Source organism: Pogona vitticeps, chromosome 3 (genome assembly GCF_051106095.1).
Source record: "Pogona vitticeps strain Pit_001003342236 chromosome 3, PviZW2.1, whole genome shotgun sequence".
NCBI lineage: Eukaryota > Metazoa > Chordata > Lepidosauria > Squamata > Agamidae > Pogona > Pogona vitticeps.
This window is the reverse complement of record NC_135785.1, coordinates 54634881-54657686: the sequence shown is the minus strand read 5'-3', so window position 1 is coordinate 54657686 and position 22806 is coordinate 54634881. Positions and strand designations below refer to the sequence as shown.

Here is a 22806-nt window from a genome sequence, read left to right as displayed (position 1 = left end):
ATTCATTCATTCAACTTCTATGCCGCCCACACTCTGAAGAGTCTCTGGGTGGCTTCCAACATCAATTAAAACAGTTCAGTTAAATACAGACACTAAAAACAAAAGCAGTTACATCTCCTCTACAAAAGCAAAACAAAAAACGATCTATAAAAACAATCTAGATCCATGACTCTACCAATTAAAATCAAAACCTTCTATTAAAAACTTCAATTAAAAAATTCAAGAACAGGAAGGTTTTAACCTGGCACCAAAATGTCAGTAATGTCGACGCCAGTCGGATGTCGTTTGTGAGGGCATTCCAAAGACTGCTGCCAAAAAGGCCCTTTGCCTACAGGCCATCCCTCTCACCTCACTGAGGGACAGCTCTTTCAGGAGGGCCTTCTGGCTAGATCTCAGTTGCTGGGTAGGTTCGTATGGAAGGAGGCGGTCCTTCAGGTATTCAGGGCCCAAGCTGTGGAACAGTCAATAGCTTGACTGTTTTTGTTCTTGAAAATATATTTCTATATTAACATACATCTGTGCTGAGTCTATTACAATATGGTATATAGTACTGTTTCCCTTCACTGATTGCTGCCTTGTTGTGGCGAAGGGGCATGAGTAATTCAGAGAAGCTATGGGCTATGCTGTCGGGATCTGCAAGATGAGAGGAAGTAGGGATCTTGCAGATGAAGCCTCAGGGCAGGGATCTTTCTCCTCAACCAGCAAGGAGACAGGAAAAGAAAAGACGGGACACTCGAGTGTATGGCAGCTGTTCAGAGGCGGAATCTCTCGTTCCCCCGCCTCCTCTTCTTTTATTGTATCCCCCTACTACATTTGCTCTAGTTAATCAATACAGAGGTAACTAATTTCCTGAATACACAGGCATCAGTAAACAGAGTGATTAGCAAACAGACAGGCTGGTAAACAGTTAATAGTAAACAGGCACAGATACCATCCAAATACACAGACAAGTTCCTGAATACACGAACACTTTAACTACATTATCCAGAGACAATAGACAGCAGGTTAATGATCATCCTTACTGGAAACTAGTGACTTGCAGTTTTAGCATGAGGCCTGCCATTGTCATAGATATACATTTGCTACTGCCACAGACATATACATTGTAACAGCATAACAGCATAAATTTTCCCCACATCCCAACCGTTTTTTATTTATTTTGTTGAAGACAAAGGCTGTTGTAGACTCTTGAAAATTCTTAATCCAGGGGGTTCCGGTGCAGGTATGATGGCATGAAGTCAGGCTCATCTTCAGCAGAGGGCGGAATAGCATGTTCCAGGCCACTGCAATAAGCATTCAAATAGCCAAACCTGCTTCCTTGTTGCACTGAGAGGCAAAACTCATTCTTTACAACTTTAAAACATTGTTCAGATGGAATGAAACCTGGAATCTGGCAAGAGAATTAGATGGCATAGTCTGATGACATCAACATTACAGTGTACATTAAAGAAAACACAATATTGGATAACTAAAATTACAATTACAATAATGTTTGCATAATAATAGTACTTAACAATTTTCAGGAAAAGAAAACATATTGAAAACATATTATTCAGATATATAAGCACAACATACTGCTAATAGAAAAAAGCAAAAAGTTTTAAGGTATACAGAACTTTTGCATAGAAATATGTGACACAGACAACTTCCCCACTGAAGACACACACACCATGGATTTCTTGTATGACACTTGACTGGAGAGATACATATAGAGCTTGGCAAAAGAACAGCAACTTATTTTGAGGGATGAGTAGTAAAAAATGGTGCTTGTATGCATCTGCCTGGCTCCGGGGCAAAGTTCTTAAACTGTACAACTGACTGACTTAAAAAGTTGCCTGCTAGTGCCCTTAAATTTCCCCTGGACTGAAAATGCGTTTCTACAGGCAAGCATGTCAGATGGATACATCACAGTGTACAAAATTGCCTACTGTGGGGCCTACTTGTAGGGAATAATATGCTTCTCTGTCTCAGGGATAAACAGACAAAGTTTTCATATTACATTAGAAAATAATTTTCAAGGAAAACTGTGACATGTAAAAGAATAAACATACAGTGTCTACAACAAAATTAAATTCAGCATTAGAGAAAAGCTCAAAGGCTAAAACTGCAGTTAATTCTGAGTATAAAACTAAGAATTGCTTCTCTAAAATTCAATACTTTAAGATCTGGCTAACAGAGGAAACACAAGTCACGCACTCTTATCCTGCAGAAAGAAAAACATACATTTTTGACAATTTACAGCATTTGGAACAAACATTTTCTTAGGGATGTGACACTGTTACTCCTGGAAGGCAGAGACAGGAATGCAGGCTTGTATGAAGTCCCATATGCTCACAGCAATGCAAAGTATGATAGGATTTGTAGTTCTAAGAACATAGAACCTAGAGTGTGCAGGACATCATTTGGATCCTTACAAGTGGGTTGAGTGTAAACAATGCTTTTCCAGATTGGAAGGTGATGGGGGAAAACTTTCTGGTTCGCCTCCTCCCACCCCAATATGCAGCATTAGTCTCTCTACTGTCCAGGTGGGAGGCATTCTTTGGTGATCTATATAATTGCCATGTCCGGCTGAGTAAGATTTTTCACCCAAACAGGACTAGCATATGGAAAAAGAAGTCCAAAACAAGCTTCATGTTGGGGTGTAGCAGTTACCCCCCTTAGATTCTCTTCTTCCTCCCCTTCCTTATATGATCCATCAAATGCTTGTAAAGCTGCTTTTGTACCCCCAGTCTATGATATCAAAGAAATCTGGGCCTGGGTCCCAATTCGCTGGGACATAATGCAACTTTGGCTGAACCGGCGGAGATACTGAGGTAGCTGCTGATTCTTTCAGACCAGCAAGGAAGGGAGTCAGGCATGCAGTTTGATTTGCTGATTGGAATGCGTTTATAGATACTTCTGCTGCTTGAGTTAAAGCTGTTGTCATGAAGCTTTGCTGAACAGCAGTAGCAAATGCAGCTCCTCCCATAAACATTAGAGGACCATCAGGGGATGCACCAGCATTAATTTTTGCTCGCTTAAATGCTAAATCCTGCCATTCTTGAAGGCAAGTGAGTACCTCTGCTGGAGGAAAGGAATCTTTTGTCAAGGCCTTGCAGTCATTAAGCCATGGGGCAGATAAAGAGTCCATCCCATTGTCCTGGTTACTGCTTTGCAGTTTGCGGATGCCTTGAGATGGGAACAATTCACAACTAGCAGAAACAGCTGGCACATCTCTCTGTGTTTCTGCTGCTCCCTCAATGACAGGAGGGGCAGAAATGACACCAGTTTCTGCACAAGCATCTGTTGTATCCATTGAAGGATGGTTATCAATCTCAGTTGCTTGAGGTGGCAGTGCTTTTAATTCATCAGGCTGGTCAGAATGAGACGAAGGGTGCAGCAGGGAAGCCAAAGAGGCTGAAGGGAGGGGAGGCAGAATTTGAGGGAGTTGTTTGATTAGATTAGCCTCGAATTCTGGATCGGAAAGGATGTTACGTGTGTCTTGAAGGCAAGTACACACTACAAATTGTTCCTGAAGACTTGATAACAAAGTCCCCATATTTCTTAGAAGTGTAGGTGTCTTACTTGACAAATTCCACTCACCCGAGGGATCCTTGCGGATGATTGACGCGTCTTGGGGCCTGTGCCAGGCGAGATGAGTGCGAATTGTCGAAAATTGACCTCAGTCCTACTCATCGGGATCCAGAGGATGCGTGCGCGCGCTGTAGCCCTTCCATACCGGGCGTGATGAGTAGGTGGTCTTCAAGAATGGACCTCAGAGAGGTGAATTTCCTCAGAGAGGGCACCATTTTGTCGGGATCTGCAAGATGAGAGGAAGTAGGGATCTTGCAGATGAAGCCTCAGGGCAGGGATCTTTCTCCTCAACCAGCAAGGAGACAGGAAAAGAAAAGACGGGACACTCGAGTGTATGGCAGCTGTTCAGAGGCGGAATCTCTCGTTCCCCCGCCTCCTCTTCTTTTATTGTATCCCCCTACTACATTTGCTCTAGTTAATCAATACAGAGGTAACTAATTTCCTGAATACACAGGCATCAGTAAACAGAGTGATTAGCAAACAGACAGGCTGGTAAACAGTTAATAGTAAACAGGCACAGATACCATCCAAATACACAGACAAGTTCCTGAATACACGAACACTTTAACTACATTATCCAGAGACAATAGACAGCAGGTTAATGATCATCCTTACTGGAAACTAGTGACTTGCAGTTTTAGCATGAGGCCTGCCATTGTCATAGATATACATTTGCTACTGCCACAGACATATACATTGTAACAGCATAACAGCATAAATTTTCCCCACACTATGCCATGCAGGGACACACAAGACGGACAGGTCATAGTGGACAGTTCTGACTAAACGCGAACCACCTGGAGCAGGAACAGGAAAGCCACTCCAATATCTTTGCCAAGAAAATTCCATGGACAGAAACAAAAAGCTTAAAGATATGACTCTGGAAGATGAGCTCCTCAGGTCGGAAGGTGTCCAATATGCTATTGAGGAAGAATGGAGGACAAGTACAAATAGCTCCAGAGCTCATGAAGTGGTTGGGCCAATGTCAAAAGAACGCTCAACTGCGGATGTGCCTGGAAGTGAAAGGAAAGTCCAATGCTGCAAAGAAAAGTACTGCATAGGAACCTGGAATGTAAGATCTATGAACCTTGGGAAGCTGGATGTGGTCAAAGAGGAGATGGCAAGAATGAACATTGACATCCTGGGCATCAGTGAACTAAAATGTGGATGGGAATAGGCAAATTCAATTCAGACGATTATCATATCTACTATTGTGAGCAAGAATCTTGTAGAAGAAATGGAGTAGCTCTCATAGTCAACAAAAGAGTGGGAAAAGCTGTACTGGCATACAATCTCAAAAATGATAGAATGATTTCAATGCTGCTGACCTTGAACCAGATATCCTGGAGAGTAAAGTCAAGTGGGCCTTAGAAAGCATGGCTAACAATAAGACCAATGGAGGTGATGGTATTCCAGTGGAACTACAGTGGTGCCTCGTATAGCGATCGCTCTGTTGAGCGACGAAGTCGCTTAGCGACGGAGTTTTTGCGATCACAAAAGAGATCCACAGTGGCCAGAGGATTGTAAGCCACCCAGAGACCTCTGGGTAGTGTGGGCGGCATATAAATTGAATAAATAAATAAATAAAATAAATAAAAGATCAGTCTACATCCCAATCCCAAAGAAGGGCAGTGCCAAAGAATGCTCCAACTACCGTACAATTGCACTCATTTCACACGCTAGCAAGGTTATGCTCAAAATCCTACAAGGTAGGCTTCAGCAGTATGTGGAACAAGACCTCCCAGAGATACAAGCTGGATTTCGATGGGGCAGAGGAACTAGAGACCAAATTGCTAACATGGAGGTTATGGAGAAAGCCAGAGAGTTCCAGAAAAACATATACTTCTGCTTCATTCACTATGCAAAAACCTTTGACTGTGTGGACCATAGCAAACCATGGCAAGTTCTTAAAGAACTGGGGGTGCCTGACCACTTTATCTATCTCCTGAGAAATCTATATGTGGGACAGGAAGCAACAGTTAGAACTGGTAATGGAATCCGAAGCTGGAATTAAGATTGCCGGAGGAAATATCAACAACCTCAGATATGCAGATGATACCACTCTGATGGCAGAAAGTGAGGAGGAATTAAGGAACCTTGTAATGAGGGTGAAAGAGGAGAGTGCAAAAAATGGTCCGAAACTCAACATCAAAAAACTAAGATTATGGCCACTGGTCCCATCACCTCTGGCAAATAGAAGAGGAGGATATGGAGGTAGTGACAGATTTTACTTTCTTGGGCTCCCTGATCACTGCAGATGGTGGCAGCAGCCACGAAATTATAAGACACCTGCTTCTTGCGAGGAAAGCGATGACAGCATCTTAAAAAGCAGAGAAATCACCTTGCTGACAAGGGTCTGCATAGCCAAAGCTATGGTTTTTCCAGTAGTGTTGTATGGAAGTGAGAGCTGGACCATAAAGAAAGCTGACCGCCAAAGAATTGATGCTTTTGAATTGTGGTGCTGGAGGAGACTCTTGAGAGTCCTCTGGACTGCAAAGAGAACAAACCTATCCATTTTGAAGGAAATCAACCCTGAGTGCTCACTGGAAGGACAGATTCTGAAGCTGAGCTCCAATATTTTGGCCATCTCATGAGAAGAGAAGACTCCCTGGAAAAGACCCTGATGTTGGGAAAGTGTGAGGGCAAGAGGAGAAGGGGATGACAGAGGACAAGATGGTTGGACAGTGTCATTGAAGCTACCAACATGAATTTGACCAAACTCCAGGAGGCAGTGGAAGAGAGGAGAGCCTGGCATGCTCTGGTCCGTGGGGGTCACAAAGAGTCGGACACGACTTAATGACTAAACAACAACAGCTGTTCTGCAGTTTGCCTTTGTGGGTCATGATGATTTCAGCAGCTGATGGGGACATGTGATAAGTGACTATAGTCTAGATTCATGGTTGTGATTCTCTGGTTTACTGTTTTGTGCTGATAAGTTGAAATAATAAATAAATAAAGACAGCAATTGCAAATTTGATGAGAGGAATGAACTCCCAGAATGGAACAGCATGCTGCCTTGCACCTTTATGATCTTCGCAAAACGACCCCCGCCGATCAGCTGTTCGGCGGCCAAAATGGCCGCCGGAAGCCGGGAAATGGCCTAAAATGGCCGCGCGCAGCGTTTTCGCGCCCTCGTTAAGCGAGGCGAGGGCGCGAAAATGGCTGCCGGCCATTAGAAAGCTTCGTTGAACGGTGAGTATTTGGCTCATTTGGAACGCATTAAACCATGTTTAATGCGTTCCAATTGAAATCCCTGCCCCGTTCAACAATGCTTCAGCATAGCGAAGGTTAATCCGGAACGGATTAACCTCGCTATGCGAGGCACCACTGTACTTGGAATAACCCAACTTATTTGTTTCAAAGTGCCAAAACTGCAATTAAAATTGAATACTGAGGTTTTCGTTTAGAAAAAAACAACTGCCCCTGCACTGAAAGGGTTAAATGCTTGTGTTTTTCCTATGGGCAGTATCAACAAAGAAATACTTACCGGTCCTCCAGTCCCCCATTGGGCTAGACCGGTAATGGTAGACATTGCACCTCTCCACTGGACCACTGCACTAGCAGAGGGGAATGCCAGCATCCAGGATTGGAGGACAGATAAGTATTTCTCGATGGCGACTTATAGCGTGTGCCCATAGAAAGGGCCTTGCGTGCCAGATGTGGCATGTGTGCCATAGGTTCGCCATCACTGACCTAGGAGAATACTGGTTTTTCTCCAATATAATCCTTGATGAGTGTGGAGAAGAACAGGCATTTTCACATGTCAGTGTACTCTGTACCCCTCAATATTCCTTTATTCACATTGAGGGGGAGAGAGTACACTGAAATAGGTGTGAATTTGCCTATTTTAACATAAAAACTGTGATTCCTGGGGCAGTTAACTTCTCCTGATGACTGATCAGGTTTCTGCCATCCTCTGAGCTTTGCCAATTCATTTTGACAGGTATTTGGTCAGTATTACTTTTTGATTATAGTTACCTGAATCCTGCCATGGTCATAATGGCTGGGGAATTCTGGGAATTGTAGTCCAAAAACTTCAGAGTTCCTGACTGCTTTCTTGCAACTGAAATTAGGAGTTGTACTGTACTTTTAAAGAAGGTGTTTACCAGTATATGACCCTGTGTTTTGAAAGCAATTGCTTACCTTATACCCTGTTTTTCCCTGTCACCAAAGATTTCTGGTACAATCCTTTATTATACAGTAACTGGATTAGACTGAAGGTAAGGTAAGGCACAGACAAAAATTTTTTTTGAATTCAAACAAAAAAAGTAGGATTTATTTAAAACCATTTTACAAGATAATATAAATTACTTAGCAGATTGGATGTTAAAACTCAGTACTTTTTAAGGTAAAGATAAAGGTTCCCCTTGACATTTTTAGTCCAGTCGTGTCCAACTCTAGGGGGCGGTGCTCATCCCGTTTTCAAGCCGTAGAGCCAGCGCTTGTCCGAAGACAGTTTCCATTGCCACGTGGCCAGCGTGACTAGGGAACACCATTTTACCTTCCCACTTAGATGATACCTATTTATCTACTCGCATTTGCATGGTTTTGAACTGCTAGGTTGGCGAGGAGCTGGGACAAAGCGACGGGAGCTCACTCCATCGTGTGGATTCGATCTTACGACTGCTGGTCTTCTGACCCTGCAGCACAGGCTTCTGCAGTTTAGCCCACAGTGCCACCACGTCCCTTTTGAGTGCTGGCTTAAAATTATTGCTGTACAGTGGTGCCTCGCTTAACGAGCGCACCGTATAACGATGAAATAGCATAGTGATCCGTTTTTTTGGATTGCTAATGCGATCGCTCAACGAGCTTCAGATAGGGAGAATTTCGCTTTGCGAAGATCGGTAAGCGTTTGGCTTACCGATCTTCGCAAAACGAAGCTCCGACGATCAGCTGTTTGGCGGACAAAATGGCCGCTGGAAGCCTCAAAATGGCCGCGCGGACCGTTTTCGCGCCCTCCCCTCGCTTAACGAGGGCACGAAAATGGCTGCCGGCCATAGGAAACCTCGCTGAACGGTGAGTAGAGGAGCCTTTTGGAACGCATTAAACGATGTTTAATGCATTCCAATGGCTTTCCCTGTCCCGTTCAGCGATGTTTCGCTATAGTGAAGGTTAATCCGGAACGGATTAACCTCGCTATGTGAGGCACCACTGTATTTTAAAGATATAACCACCTACAAAGATTAATTCCCTTCCCAAACCAATCTTGTTATAAAACTACTCTGATCCTAACTTATTTCCACTTAGCACTCATAGATTGTGTCAAGAGTTTTAATTGTGAAGTCTTCTGTCTCATTCAAGAATCAGTGGCAAGGGTGCAGAATGGAAGGATCTTTGTCTTACTAGTCTTCATTAGAGAAGGTTGTGAGTTTTTACTACCTGATGACTCACAAGCTGCTCAAATGTTTATCTGGTGAAACTGTTTTCAGTCCTTTGGTAGGACTGCTTAACCTCTACCTTCAGATTTGTTTTTCTTTGTGTGCTTTCTTCCCTTGGAAAGCCAGTGTTTGCTGCTGCTGTGTCTGACATTTTAGCTCTAGCTTCTTTCAGTTTTCACCATCTTTTCCCAGCTGTTTCTGGCCCCAGTACACCTAACTTCAGATCTATTCTGCTAAGACCGAGACTGGCCTTCTATTTCCTCCAGGCAGAACTCTCCATTAGAGATGTTGGTTAGATGTTTGGCACTTCAAAGCCCCACCTCCTCAGCCAGGTACCCACTAGGAGATAGCAGTCTGGCTTTCCTGCCCTGCCTCTTCTGGATGCTGCTCTGAGTGGGCGCCTGCCAGTGGAGGCAGGGCTTTGAAATGCCAAATACTGCTAAATGAATCAGCACAAACTGATGGCTCATGCCCATCTTTACTCTCCATCCAATCACATGTTAGTCTTTAGCAAACCTCCAGTCCATTGGCCTAGCAAGCTTCAAAAGTTGATGAATGCAGATAGATTGAGGAGTGAATGTTCCATCAATACCTAACCTTTGCTTCTTGACCTTTTTGAATTTCATTGTTCATTATAAAAGCAGGGGGGTTTCTGTTGTCAGAATAGCATTAATATAAATCTTAAGGCTATAAGTACTTCTCTTTTCATAGAAGTTCTATCAGCGATGCTGTTTTTAGCTGTATGCCAAATGTAAGCTACATGTACAACCTATCTTAATACTGTATAGGTTAGAAGCAAAATGTCAACTTTTTAACCTCAGACTGTTAATTATACACTGTGTAACCTACTCTTATAGAAAATATGATTTTTCATGTATTTAAATAACCTGTTCTGTCTGTAAAATATTCTCTTTATGTTCCCTTATGACTTATTTCTCCTAGCCTTCAGTAAAATCCTGGGAATTCCAGGACGGTATGTATGTGTGCTGCATGAGAGGATGCTGGACCAACCATGTCAGGAATTAACTAGGGTTGCATCACAGGGATTTGTTATTCGTTGGATTTAAGTATGAAGCCCTCTCATTTTCACTGTCAATAACAGTACAGTTCACAGCCTGAGCTGATGCCTTTTTGCTTGGAAATGCCCTACTAAATAGAATTTAGTTCCAAGTAGTGAGCACAGGATTACAACTTGATTGTTTAATATTACAGTATTGAGCTTATATAGGGCACAGCACTGCTGAGTTTTCACATGCACACAAGAGGAGTCACAGAAGCTGCAGCTATTAATTAACAAGGTACCAGTCTCCTGTCAGTTGTGTACTTCGTCACACACCTGGTTACATGCCCAACTCATATTTGACAACTTGTCAGTTAGTCTCAATGACTTCTGCAGTTTGTCTTCTGCGTGCTTAAAAAACTAATAGGATTCTCCCCTTCACAGGGAAAAGATTACATGAAATCATTGAGACTTAGCCTCTTAATAATATAGTGTAGGCCTCGAGTGCAGTTTTTTTCATTGATATAATTTCCTATTTGGTGTAAGGGAACTAGCCAATCTCAGTTTTGTTTTATCTTGTTTTCAGTCTCGGTCTATTTTGCATTTCCATTTTCAAAACTATAAATCTTGTTTTTAGAAATATGTGTGCTCTGAAACAATAAAATTGCTGAATTTCAAACTTGTCCTTGGTTTTGAGAAGAGTTTTTTTTTTTTTTGGAGGGGGGGTTGTTGAGTTTTTTTGGTCATCATTTCAAGGGTCTTTCTTTCTCTCCCTCTCCCTCCCTCCCTCCTTCTCTCTCTCTCTCTCTCTCTCTCAATCTCTTTCTCTCTCTCACTCCCTTGCTCCCTCCCTCCCTCCCTGAACATGTTTCCAGACTTCATTGTTATGGAAAAATGTTGAGTAATATAAATTCTGTATTTCTGACCTCTGTTTCCCGTATCTTTGCTTTTGTCCAAACATCCACATTCTCTGAATGCTAAAGTCTTATATAATCCATTTCATGTTCACATTGTCGGCAGAAACTGGATCTGGAATTTGTAGTTTGAGAATCAAAGTAACATCTCATGATTCAGTATAATGTCTTTTACAATCATAGAAATGGTTAGGAAGCTCACTTGAATGACACATACTAGAAATGAAGTTTGCTCTTTGGAAAGATTTTATGAGAATGGCCATTCTCCTGCTTTGATCTCACTATTATTTATGTCACCACTGTTTTTCCGCAGCAGACCTGTCCCAAGTCACCTGAAATGAGCACAAACCTCCCTTCCTACACCTCCCTGGCCAATGCCCCACTCACCAGCTGGAGTGCGCTCCTCTTCAACTGTTCAGCCAGTCCCTGGTAAGAGCATGGGCTTGCCTTTCCCACCTCCTTGTCTGAGTGGGCAATCAGCCAAGAAAGAGGAGCAGCGAACCCCTTGTTCTTGCCAGAGACTGGCTGAACAGCCAAAGAGGAGGAGGAGGAGAGGAGCGTGTGCCAGCTGCTGAGTGGGGGATTCCAGTGGGGGAACGGAATGCACAGGCGCCGTGCTTGTGAACTGACATGAGTGCCTGGCCCTCGCTCAGTTCATGCCCATCTCTAGTTAACAAATAACTTAAATCATAGTAGTATGAAGACTCTGGAATTCCCTTCCATGAGAGGCCAGTCTGGCTGTCTAGGAGGCTTTTTAAAAAAGGGATTGTTGTGTTTTGTTGCTTTGAATGTGTGTTGTTATTTTTTGAGTCTTGATTTTGTTTACTGTTTTTAGTGTAGTATTTATTTGATTCTTTTTAAAGTTAGAGACCATTAATCTGATACGATTCCATACTGCATCAGAGTCCTAAATAAATCATATTCTGGATATTGTCATGGCAATTTCTTGTTGTTTTCTGTTGTGAGGAACTATGAGTAACATGACGGTGTGGTTTTCACTTGTCAGTCAAGAGCACCTGCAGCCACCATTCATTCATTCTCTCTCCTTTTTCTTGTGTTAGCAGTATTCAAGGAGAACAAAAGTTACAACACTGCTTCCAGGGCACTCTCTGTCCCCTTTCATACCCAACTTAACCATTTCAGAAGTTTTTCTATGTCAGATATGCTTCAGTGGAAGTATGTGTCCTACTCTTCCCCCCAGCTGTTCATGATTGTTTTTTGGCCTTTTGGTATTTTCAATGTATTTGCAGATTTTAGATTTAGAATCCCAACCTAGGGGTTCTTCTCAGCAGTCCCTTCTAAATTCATGAACCAAGGGTTTCTCTCACTTCGATAGTCTTAGAAACAGTTCAATGAAGTGTAAATCCCCTTGACTCTAAGAAGTAACAGGGGAGCTACTGTATGTTTCATTAGACACACAAGCACTGGTACAAGGGAAACTTGTTTTCAAGATGAAAGAAGCAGATCCAGGACATTACTTCCGAGACTCTAAATGTTAATCTCCCCAGCTCTCTCTGCCCCATAGCTGGCACCCTGTTGCATAGCCAGGGCCTGTGTGAATCCCCACCTCTGTTTTGTGCTCTCCTTGTTGCATTTTGCACTGGCCAAGATGGAAGCTGAGCAGAGACTGGTTCTAATGCTTAGGGATGGAATAAAATGCAAGTTAGTTCCACTCAGTGATCCTGAACTGCTGGCAGGAGCGGGAGACACAGGCATTTTCTATTTAAAGCACAGCACAGAGGGCAGGTTATAAAAAGGAAATCTGCTCTGTGGACAGCAGTAAATGGAGAGGGAAGCAAGCTTCAGGATGGGGTGGGTGGGGGAATTTTGCTGCTGTTTGGGCCTCCCCTCCCCCATTGTTTTCTCTGTTGGTGGCAGGGCAGAGAAAAAAAAAGCCTCCTGGAACATTTTGGCTTCCCACCCGTAGCCCAGTATCAGCAGCTCCTCTGTGGTTTGAGAGCTTCCTAATCTGAACAGGAATTAACAGTGTGATGCTCTTCAGAAGGAGGAAGCAGCCATTCCAAGAGGGGATTAGCAGAAGCAGTGTATAATAAAGACAGGGCAATCATTTCTGTTCGCACAGCATAATATGGTTTCTTGTTTGCTTCGAGTTCTGGGCTGCAGCTGCAGAAAGGAAAAGGGCTTGCCATATGTCAAAACAAGCTGGACAACAGGCCTCTTAAAAGAGTGTTGTGGGGGCATCGCTAACCATTGTCCCAGCTTCCCGTCCTGCCTTTTTAAAGCAAAGGAAAGTAGCCAGGATATCCCTCCTGATGGGAGTTAAAGTCATCCCAAGTACCCTTCCGAGACTACCTCTTTCCAGCTGTGCAAGAGCAGGAGCATGTCCTTGGCCCTTGTGACTTCCATGGAGGACCGAACACATTGCACCTCTGAAATAAAGCCTGGGAGTACGAATGCCTAAGGAAATAGTTGGTGCTCCCTCAAGTTCCCTCCCAGATTTATGGCTCCGTGAGAGACTCTGAACACAGCCCGATAATGCCTTTCAAATGGATGTGGTTATTTTCACATTGCTGTGACATGAGAAGGCCGTGTGTCAGGGATGTTCCCAGAACTCTGATCACTTCTGTCGTTTGTTAGCTCCTTTCAGCATTAATTAATTCTGGGTTTCACATGCTCCATAGGAAAGGAAAGGAGGCAAGCTGTGCTGGGCAGGGGGAGGGTCTCTCCCTGCTTTAGCCAATTTCCTCCTCCCATTGGGCATATGAACTCACAAGCAGGGAAAAATTCCTATTTCTATGGGGTTAGGTATCTTGAGGGGGAACTGTAAGCCAGAGTTCAGAAAATTATTTGTCGAGATGACAACACCCAGAATCTCTAAGCCATCATAGCAAATGCTGATTCACAGAGTAGAAGCCCTGTTCTAAAATATGGGATATGTTGGTTCTTGCCTCACATGTATTAAACTTGTTTGGTTGTATGCAAGTACTTGGGGTGAGTAAGATGCTAATGTGAGAGCCAGTGTGGTGTATTGGATAGAATGGCAGACTAGAATTTGGGAGACCTGGGTTCAAATCCTTGCACAGCCATAGAAATTCATTGAGGAGTTGTTCTATTAAATATTGCACATACCTTGAAAACCTTGTTAGGGTTGACATAAGTCAGGTGTGGGTTGATGGCACATAATAGCAATAAGGAGGTTGTAGTAATGACTCTTCCAGAACTAGTAGTTAGTGAACTGCCTGGAATCCTGATGGCTCAGCTATGGCCTTTTATCGCTAAGCTCTTTGGGGCCTTGGGATGGGGGAATGAGCCTTTAATGTTTAAAAATTGCTGGTGCTGGTCCTTAGGCTTCACAAGGTCAAAAGGGATCTCTTGTGAGCCTTAGAACCTAAGGGTGGAGTAGTAGGAAACTTTTAATTAAAGGTAAAAGGTCAATGGCTGACAACATCATCAGGCTTATGCACACAGAACTAGGCCAACAGGATTCTGTCCAATATCAGTCTAGACATATGGCCAAACACAAGGACCTTGGGAGCATTCCCAGCAGAAAACTCTGCAATAAAATCAACTGAAGCTCTCCGTGCAAATGCACTGTTCAAGTTACTGTTGAGAGAGGCATGTGAGGATTTGTAAACACTGTTCTTGTTCCCACTGCCTTATTTAGTGTGCCTGCCCAGGTTGGTGGATTCAATGGAACAAAACCTTCTCTGCTTTATATAACAAATGGAAGACAAACTCTGCTCATGCTCTTCTAGAGAGATCTTCCCGCTTCTGTGGTTGGAAAACACTAAGTTCCAATCTCATTCCTTTGCTCTATTAATTGGGAGCTTAGACAGGGATTCTGTGGTTGGAAACTATTATTTCTCTGTCAAAAGGGAGAAAGCAAGAGACTTGTTTAGCTTTTCTAGCATAAATGTGGAAGACCAGCCTTTTGCTTCCTTGCTTGTTTTCTGCTTACCCCTTTGCACTGCTGAGGCATCTCTGTCTCTCTAAGCTGCTTGTGTTCATTGCCTCCACTGAGAACATCACAACACCCTTCTTTTGACCTCTGGCCTGGTAGAGGATGGAGTTCGGAACTGGTGGGCTCCTTTGTTAGTCAGCAGTATCACGCCAAGACCAGGATTCTGTTATCTCATGAAAGACTTGTCTTTGAGGTTTGGATATTATTAATACAAGAGAAAGGCTGCTTATGTTGTCTATTGTAGTTGGGTTGGCCAAGGCCTTGCTGTCTGAACGTCCCATTTTTCTGCAGGAGAGCCCTAGTGTGGGTCTTTGCAAATAGGACACCTCTCTCTGCAGTCACCATGTCTCTTAAAAGAAAATGTGTGTTTGTGAGTCATGTACTGTTTATTAGGCATGGAACTGAATTAGTTATGTGAACGGATATGGAAACAGTTGGTTTCTGCTAAGTAATTTGTGTGTGTGTGTGTTTGTGTGTTTGCGTGTGTGTGTGTGTGTGTGTGTGTGTGTGTGTGTGAGAGAGAGAGAGAGAGAAGTTGCCCAATTGCAGTAGTTAGCAAGACAAGTCTGATGTTCCCTATTTCTTCTTGAATAAATTTCTTGCTCATAGGATTGCAGCATTAAACTTGGAAAACGTGATTTACCAGATCAATTTCTCCTAAACGCATAGCAATGTAAAGTTTATACACCAGATAGTAAAAAATATATTCAGTGAGTTTAGCCTTTTGCTCCTCCTTTTTCTATAGCAGTACTTTAGGTATCAGTCTACAGGTTTTTTTTTTCATGAGAAATAAAATTGACAAGAAAAGTAAGGGTGCTGGTTTCAGTCACAGTTAGCATTTTTTTTGTTGAGCTGCAGTCTGACCTCTTACTAGACTTAATGAATTAAACATTTGTGTCTTCACTAGTTCCAGAGCACCTTTCAGCAAGATAAACAGTACCACAGTTGACATTGCCTGTCTCAAATATATTTTGATATATTTATTTATTAGGGATGGAATAAAATGCCTTTCCATTACAAAAATAGCACTGAAGGCAGGTCTGGTAACTTGTGTAGGTAGCAGTAAGTCTTTAAGATGCCACATTTTTGTCTCCTTTATTTTATTTTGTTTTGTTTTTTCCTTCTATGCTAGCACAGACTAACACTGCTACCTCTTCTAAAACTACAACTACGGGAGTGTACAAATTAGCAGCCTAGCTGCTGCATGTTGTACCGACTGAAGATCCCAGCCCTTCTTCAAGGGTCCCCCAAGCAGAGCATGTAACGAAGGCATGGATGATTGTAGCTAAGACAAGATGACTCAGGAAAGGTCATAGCTGGCATGCTAGGTGGAGTTGTGCAAAGGCCCACTTCATCACCACTGCCACCTGGGAATCCGGCAACAGTGCAAAGTCAGGGAGCACTCCCGGACTACAAACCTGAAATGTTAGGGGCAGTGAAACTCCTTCTAGAACAAGTTGGATTTTAATTCCTGAACCTGACTTTGTACTGACCAGCACCTCTGTCTTGTCAGGATCTAGTTTCAGCTTGTTTACCATCATCAATCCCATCATCAAGCTCAGGCAACGTTCAGGAGTCCTGACTGCTTTCTCAGTGTTGGAGGACAAGGAGCATTAAGAGCTGGGTGTCATTAGCTTATTGGTGGCACCTCATTGCAAAGCTGTGAATAATCTGTCCCACATAAGCATTCCAGAACTTGGCATCTTGATTTTACTTCACTGGAATAGAAAGTTGCATGCAGTACATAAATGTAGCCCCCAAACAAAAGTCAGGATTTGCCTTCAGATTTTCAGTTGTTATCCTTTCTCTTTTCCAGACCATTTGCAGCACTTCTACTGGGAACATCATGGCCATAGTGCAGACCCTACCAGTTTCCATTGAGTCTGCCTCGGAAGGAGCTGCTCAGCTTCACAACAGTGCCTGCTCCTCCCCTGCAACCATGGGCAGTGTCAGCAGTCTCATTTCAGGCCGGCCTTGCCACAAGGCCACAACTGAGTTCGGCCCTTTCCGTCTGCCAGGTGGGGCAGGTTCCCAAGAGCCCCTGTGCCACGGACTTCCCACCAAGAAGAATAGCTACGCTTATGCTAGAGAAGAAGACTGGGCTGAAGCTGTATCTCCCATCAGCCCCTGCAGTGATACAGAGGAGCTGCAAGATGACAAGCCCCGTGTTGGCACTATCCGTGGGCCACCCCCCAAGTTGGTTCCTGTCTCGGGAAAACTTGAGAAGGTAAGAAGAGGTGGTACCTGTACAGAACGACTTGCACATACAGTGGTGCCTCGCATAACAAGTGCACCGTTTAATGATGAATCCGCATAGCGACGCGTTTTTTGCGATCGCTAATGCGATTGCATTGCGATGTTTAGCTTACCGATCTCCGCATTGCGATGTTTAGAAAACAGCTGATCGGCGGTTCCAAAATGGCCGCCGGATCAGCAAAATGGCCGCCCACAGTGTTTTCGCGCCCTGCCCTCGCTTACAGGGCAGTGAAAATGGCGGCCGGATGGGGGAATCTTCGCTTACCGGTGAGTTTCCCCCCATAGGAACGCATTAAACAGAGTTTAATGCATTCCTATGAGGTCCCCCCCCGCATAGCGACGAATCCGGATAGCGACGTTAATCCTGGAATGGATTAACGTCGCTATGCAGGGCACCACTGTATATTCATCTGTTTAGATGGGCCACTTATGACTTGCTGGATGTTGTTGGGTTACTATTCTTCTTATTATCTCAGTATTCACTGGACTTGCTAGGAACAAACTGAGTTGCATTCTAGTAACATCTTGAGAGTTACAAGTGATATAGACAAGGAATGCAAAGAACACCACTCCTTCCTTCACCAGTAACTTGGTTGCCCTGTTGTTCAGCTGTTTCCTGATTATACTTTAGATTGACTTTAGAGCTCAAATTCTTCATTCTGTCTGTAGAGATATATATATATAGGGGTTCTGCTTTAAGGAGGGCTCTTCCTAGGAGCAGATTAACACATACCAGTGGCATACTGTGCCTTGGAAGTGCAGAATCAGGACTGATAGGTATAAAGTGTAAGTCTGACAAACAGAGTCCTAGAGAGTCAGATAAACTGTATCCACTTCTGGGCATCACAGTCTAAGAAGGACGTTGAAAAGCTGGAACATGGACAGAGAAACGAGAATGGTAAAAGATTTGGGAATCAAACTTCAAGGAACAGTTGAAGGCGTTGGGCATGTTTAGTCTGGAGAAGAGGACTAAGAGTCAATATGATAGCCAGCTTCAAATATTTGATTGTCTTCAGTTTGGAAGAAGGGACTAGCTTGTTTTCTGCAACTACAGAGGGTAGGATTTAAATTTATAGGAAAGTTGATTTGGACTCCGTGTTAGGAAAAAGTGTTCTAACAGTGAAAGCTGTTTGACGGTGGAATGGACTGACTATGAGGGTGGTGAATTCTTCAACACTAAGGATGTTTGAACTGTTGTTGGATAACCATCTGTCAGGGAAGCCTTATGTGAGGGTTTCCTGCTTTGGCAGGGGGCTGAACTCAGTGACCTCTCTAGTTCCTTCCAGCTGTACTCCTCTATGATTTCTTCGAGCTCAGCTGTAGGGTTTGGCCTACTGCTCTCACTGAGAGGAAGAGCTTTTTGACAGGAAGACCACCAACTCCTGAGGAAGTCTCTTCTTCCGAGGCATCTTTTTCTGCAGTTGAATATTTCACATGAGGGATTTTAGCTGGGCTTGTGCCCTTATTTTGCAGCATTCTCATAGTCTAGGAGGGGCCCAGCCTCTTCCTTCATTGCAGACCCACCTTCATCCAGGGATCCAGTCTCCAGGATTGGACACAGAAATGCAGTCATCTAGGGGTTCAGACTCCTGGATCCTTAAGCATCCAGGGTGGCAAGGCATGGCAGAATTTGTCCAGCGAGGGCCATGCCAAGTGCAGGTATTGCTAAATATTTCTTGATGGTAGGGTTGGGGGGAGAGGTAAAAGTCTCCAGCAGTTTGAGTTGGGATGAATCTCTCCTGAGAAATGTTATTTCACTTGGTGTTGAATGATGCTGCCTTGCTAGTTTATGCTGGTGGATAAAGGAAGTAGTCAATTAAGAGAAAAGGACTGTAGAGAGTAGGGACCATGCCTGTTGCTTTCTTCAACAGTAGTGAACAGTATTAAAATTGGATCCACGGTTGCTCATGAAATTTTGCACCCTGATCAGGGAGGGTGAGCTTGGGCGGGCTGTGTTCTGTAGGGAAGGTCAGAGATATTCAACAGTTCAAAGAGGGATTTAACACACACACCATTCATTCTGTTATTTTGAAATGTCAGTTCATTATGCCCTTCTCATCTACCTGTCAAACAAATACATTGCTTTTAACTTGTTAATTCCAAGTTCTGGGATGGAAACCCCCCAGTTCCTCATCTGTTGACCATAGAAAATGTGTTAGCTGGAATATAATCAAATGTGTATTAAAGGGGTTTCTGCTTCTCTGATTTCTTTCTCTGCTGTTCAAACCTGCTCCTACAATCTAGTTCCTCTGTGTTGTTTTTTAGAACGTGGAGAAGACGTTAATCCGCCCCACAGCCTTCAAACCCGTCATGCCCAAGAATCGTAACCCCCCACTGCAGGGGCACTTGGCACTGCGTCCAGGTACCTCTGTGCTTTCTGAAAGCCAAGCTAGTCTTGCCCAGCTTTTTGGCGGCACTCCTGCAGGCAACCCAGAGAAGCACAATTCCATGAGCTGCCGTACCAGTTCTCACTCGGGAACAATGTCTGATTCGGGGCGCAACTCCCTCTCCAGTCTACCCACGTACAGTACAGGTTGCAGCCAGCAGATGGAGCCAGTCAGCATCTCCATGGGCCACATCAACCTTGACAGCCATGGCAGTAGCAGTTCCCGGGGCCTCACGGGCCCTTCCAACTCTGATAGCGGGCGCTCGTCATCGAGCAAGAGCACAGGCTCCCTGAGCGGCCGTGGGCATCATTCCTCTGACAGTGGCTCCTGCGGTGGGCACTCACCTGTCCATGGTGGCGGCGCTGAGGAAGCCTTGCTTGTTCACGAACTGGAGGAGAAGCTGCGGGAGCGAGAAGCTGAGCTGCAGCACCTGAGGGAGAGCTTGGATGAGAACGAGGTGGCCATTTGCCAGGTGAGAAGCATGGGGAGGCTTTTTGGGCTCTGAACGCAGGAGGGTTGAGCAGAGCATGGAAGACACTTGTGTTTCTGTCTCTTTTGTGGTGTTTCTGGTCTTTGTCACCACACTTTTGATGCTTAAGGCAGCAGTAGCTTTTTGTTCCACTCGCTAGCTAGTTTTCCATGGCGGGTGTTGTGGGACAGAATTTGGTAGATTGATGACTGATAACATACCACAACTCTGATCTCCTTTTAGGCCCAGGTAGGCTAAAGTTGGAGCGGGGAAATTCTGAAAGCTGTAATCTGAAATATAACTCTTCCATGTTCTAAAATAGTGGTTTCCAACCCAGGTGTTCTGGGACTGCAATTCATCACCAGCTGCGTTGGCCAAGTTTTCTGGACGTTCCAGTCCAACACCACTACCTGTGTTACCCAAGGGTGGGAACCATTGTTCTAAGACACATTGTCATTCTTCTCTGTGCCCCATCCCATCAGGGCAGAAAGGAGTGAACTGCTTATCCAAAGTATACTGTGGATGTTGATTAGGCTGATGACACTGCATGCTGAGAACCATAGTTCTTGTAAACATTAGCATCATTAACTTTGTACTGTATTTAGTTTTCATATTGGCTATTCTTCATATTGGCTATTCTGTTTTTGGCAGCATCCATGTTTTACTTATTACTCATAAATCTCACAACTGCTTCATTCAACTTCCCTCTATTACCTGCCGTCTTGTATAAAAAGGAATAATAATTAGAAATTACACAGAGCTAATAAAAGAGCATTGTTGCACATGTTGTCACCATAGCTATCATTACATGAATGTTTCCAGCCTGTTGCCTTGCTCTTCCCTCAGAATAGTGACGCACGCATGGAATCTCAGTGATGTAGCAACAGTTTGGATACTCAGAAATTACTATCATTAGAATTGTCCTTTTGAGGCTTGATATAGCAGCTTATATCCCCAGCCACTCTGACTAATAAATCTGTTGCTGCTTAGAATACCCTGGGTGGATCCAGTCAAAAGTCTTTGTAATCTGGCATCCTGTTTCACACAATGGCCTGGTAAGATTCCTCGGAAAAAACCACAAGCAGGACATGTGTGCTATAGCTTTCTCCTAAAGACTAGGGCATGGTCTGGAGGTACTATATAATTTTCCATACTAGAAGTCTTTAGTAGTTTTCTCCTCTGTTAATTTGTTTTATCCTCATTTAAACTCATCTGAGTTGGTAGGCAATAGAAGTCAGTTACGTAGGCTAAACTATGTGCTGCATAAAGAAACGTTTTCCTTCCACTCATTCCGAATCTCCTACCATTGTTTCATCAGATGGCCCTAGTTTCTGGTTTTCTCTATACATCTTTGTCGTGTTACTCCTCTTTTATTTTTCTTCTAAACTGAAATAACCTAAAACATGGTCTTTGTAGCACAGGTGTTCCTTCCTCCGACTCAATATGGTTTTACCCCACTCTGCACCTTTTCCAGCTGCAGCTTGTGCCATTCAGCTTCTCCACATATGCCATCTGTCATCCCCGGGAAGTGTCGCACTTTCAGAAATGAGCTCTTTGCCTCCTGCTCCTGCTTTAGCTCCCCCACTCCCCCCCAAGCCCACCCTCTAGCTTTTCTTCTGAGAGTTTTCTTGTGGCTCCTTATCTTTTCCAAATGCCATGCTGTGGAAACCTAGGAGCAGAAACACCCTGGGTCACAGAAAGATGGGGTTGCCCTCCCATCTTAAGGCAGCTTCCTGAAATGAAGCATCCTGGAGGGAAGAAGGTTGACATCTTCCGTGCCTCTCCTCTGCAAGGCAGAAAGCACAGTTCTGGGTCAGAGCGCCCGTGTCGGGCTCAGACGGCTCACAGGGTCTCTGCAACCAGCTGTATAATGGTCACTAACGACCAGAGGTCTGGGGAGATGTTTCCCAACAGGTTGTTTTCTGCTCCCTTCAGGTGTATGAGGAGAAGCAGCGGCGCTGTGAGGAGGAGATGGAAGGGCTGCGACAGGGCTATACGGCCAAGCTGCAGCAGTCAGCACAGAAGGCCCAGCGCAGCCAACAGGTGCTGCAACTCCAGATCTTCCAGCTGCAACAGGAGAAGAAGAAACTACAGGAGGATTTTGCACAGCTGCTGGCTGAGCGTGAGCTTCTGGAGAAGCGCTGTGCCTCCTTCGAGCGGGAGCACACGGAGTTGGGGCCCCGGCTGGAGGAGACCAAGTGGGAGGTGAGTCTGACCCAGGAATGCAGCAGCTTGTGGACTCCCCTCCTTCCTTCCCTCAGGTTTAAAAGTCACATAGTTAGACTGGGGTGTTATCACTCGTCTTGTCTTTTCCCTTTTGCGTTTTTCCCCCTTTGAGTATTTGTGAGTGTATCTTACACATGACCTTAATCTGCCTCTAGCACTTTGTCTGTCTCCATTATGATCTATCTGTTTTCTGGATATACCGGTCGGCAGTCTAAAATAGTCTTCTCTAACTTGCCCCTTCCCATGTTTTGGATGATGTCTCCCATCACTCCACCCATTGGGAATGATGGTTGAAGTTAGTGGAAGTTGTAGCCCAAAATGTAGTAGTGTGTGGGTGGGCTCAATCCCAGGGCAGGGAGAGGCTGGTTTATTGGGTGGAACTGTATTTTTCCAGATCTCTGCCAGGCTGTTCTAAACTTATTGAAAATCTTTGAAATACATGCTTGTGCGTTAGAATGTTTTATGGGGGAATGATGGTAAGGCTAGAAGGGTATTGTGGTCTTTTTAAAAGAGGGGGCGATCTTTCTTTGGTGCCCCATAAATCTGTGTAGTATACAGTGGGATCAGGACTCATCTTGCTGAGATTTTGGGACGTCTAAATGCCCATTTCAGACTTGTCCACCTTTACCTTGCGCTTGTCTGTTGTGATTTCTCTGGCTCCAGTCCTGCATCCCCCCCTTT

The 22806-nt window shown here is 44.2% G+C and overlaps 1 protein-coding gene across 6 annotated transcripts in view; it reads left to right on the top strand.

Moving 5' to 3' along the window:
* Positions 1-22806, top strand: part of LZTS2 (leucine zipper tumor suppressor 2) — a 79773-nt gene that overhangs the window by 52280 nt on the left and 4687 nt on the right. For all 6 annotated transcript variants that reach the window (XM_020790800.3, XM_020790799.3, XM_072995643.2 and 3 more), the window contains 3 exons: positions 16604-17014; positions 19309-19902; positions 21835-22104. In XM_020790800.3, coding sequence (XP_020646459.3) covers positions 16634-17014; positions 19309-19902; positions 21835-22104 — 1245 coding nt within the window. In that variant the 5' untranslated portion in view covers positions 16604-16633. The remainder of the gene's footprint in view (positions 1-16603; positions 17015-19308; positions 19903-21834; positions 22105-22806) is intronic.